The sequence below is a fragment of the Trypanosoma conorhini genome (genome assembly GCF_003719485.1).
Source record: "Trypanosoma conorhini strain 025E chromosome Unknown Tco_14.4_contig_01058, whole genome shotgun sequence".
Taxonomy (NCBI): Eukaryota; Euglenozoa; class Kinetoplastea; order Trypanosomatida; family Trypanosomatidae; genus Trypanosoma; species Trypanosoma conorhini.
The window spans coordinates 1-728 of NW_021705149.1; the positions used below are offsets into that span (position 1 = coordinate 1).

Consider the following 728-nt stretch of genomic DNA (forward strand, 5'->3'; position numbering starts at 1 on the left):
TTGTTTTTGTTTTTCCCCTTTCATGCATGCAGGGGCTCGCTGTGGTGGGCGCCCGGTGGTGAGAGAAGCGCAGAGGGAGCTGCGCAGCCCGCGGCATGGCAGCGACACGCCAAGCGGGACAGGCGGGCGTGGGGAGAGGCGGAAGGCAGAAGGCAGAAGGCAATGCGTGAATGGCGTGCGGCCCGAAAATGGAAGAAAAAAGAAGCTTGTGTCTGGGTGGGGCTCACTGAGCGGCGCGGTGGCCGCAAGGTGGCGGAAGCCGCTGCCCTTCCCGCGGGAACTGTGCCGCCACTCTCCCCTCGTTTGTCGCGGCTGGGGCAAATGTGCCGGCGGCTGAACGGCGCACGGAACGGCAGCGGCGTACGCCACGACGACTGAAAGAAGCGGACACGTCTCTCATCTGCTGCCGCCTTCGCCGGCTGCGCCCCGTGCGGCCGCAGTTGCGTGGCATAACTTCCCCTCGCGGAGTTTACGTGCTGGGCGCCCTGCGTGTTTGCGTCGTGGCGGGCACTGCGGCGGCCCTCGCGGGTGGGCGGCCTGATGTGCTCTGCCCCTTCTCGCGTGAGCGCATTGCGGCACAAAATGCCACCGCCACGAGGCAGTGACCCTTTTTTTCACCGTGAGTGGGCGATGCCTGCGCGTAGCCGCACACACACACAAGGAGAGCGACGGAGATGTGTGTGGGGTCTCGAAGGGCGGGTGCAATGCGAAGAGAAGAGCAGCGTCGC

General features: G+C 65.8%; 1 protein-coding gene across 1 annotated transcript; it reads left to right on the plus strand.

Moving 5' to 3' along the window:
* Positions 1–378, plus strand: Tco025E_09305 (uncharacterized protein; the record flags this gene model as incomplete). Its single annotated transcript, XM_029376125.1, has 1 exon — positions 1–378. A coding segment is annotated over one exon (378 nt), but the record flags the coding sequence as incomplete, so codon positions are not given.
* Positions 379–728: the final 350 nt, after the last annotated feature.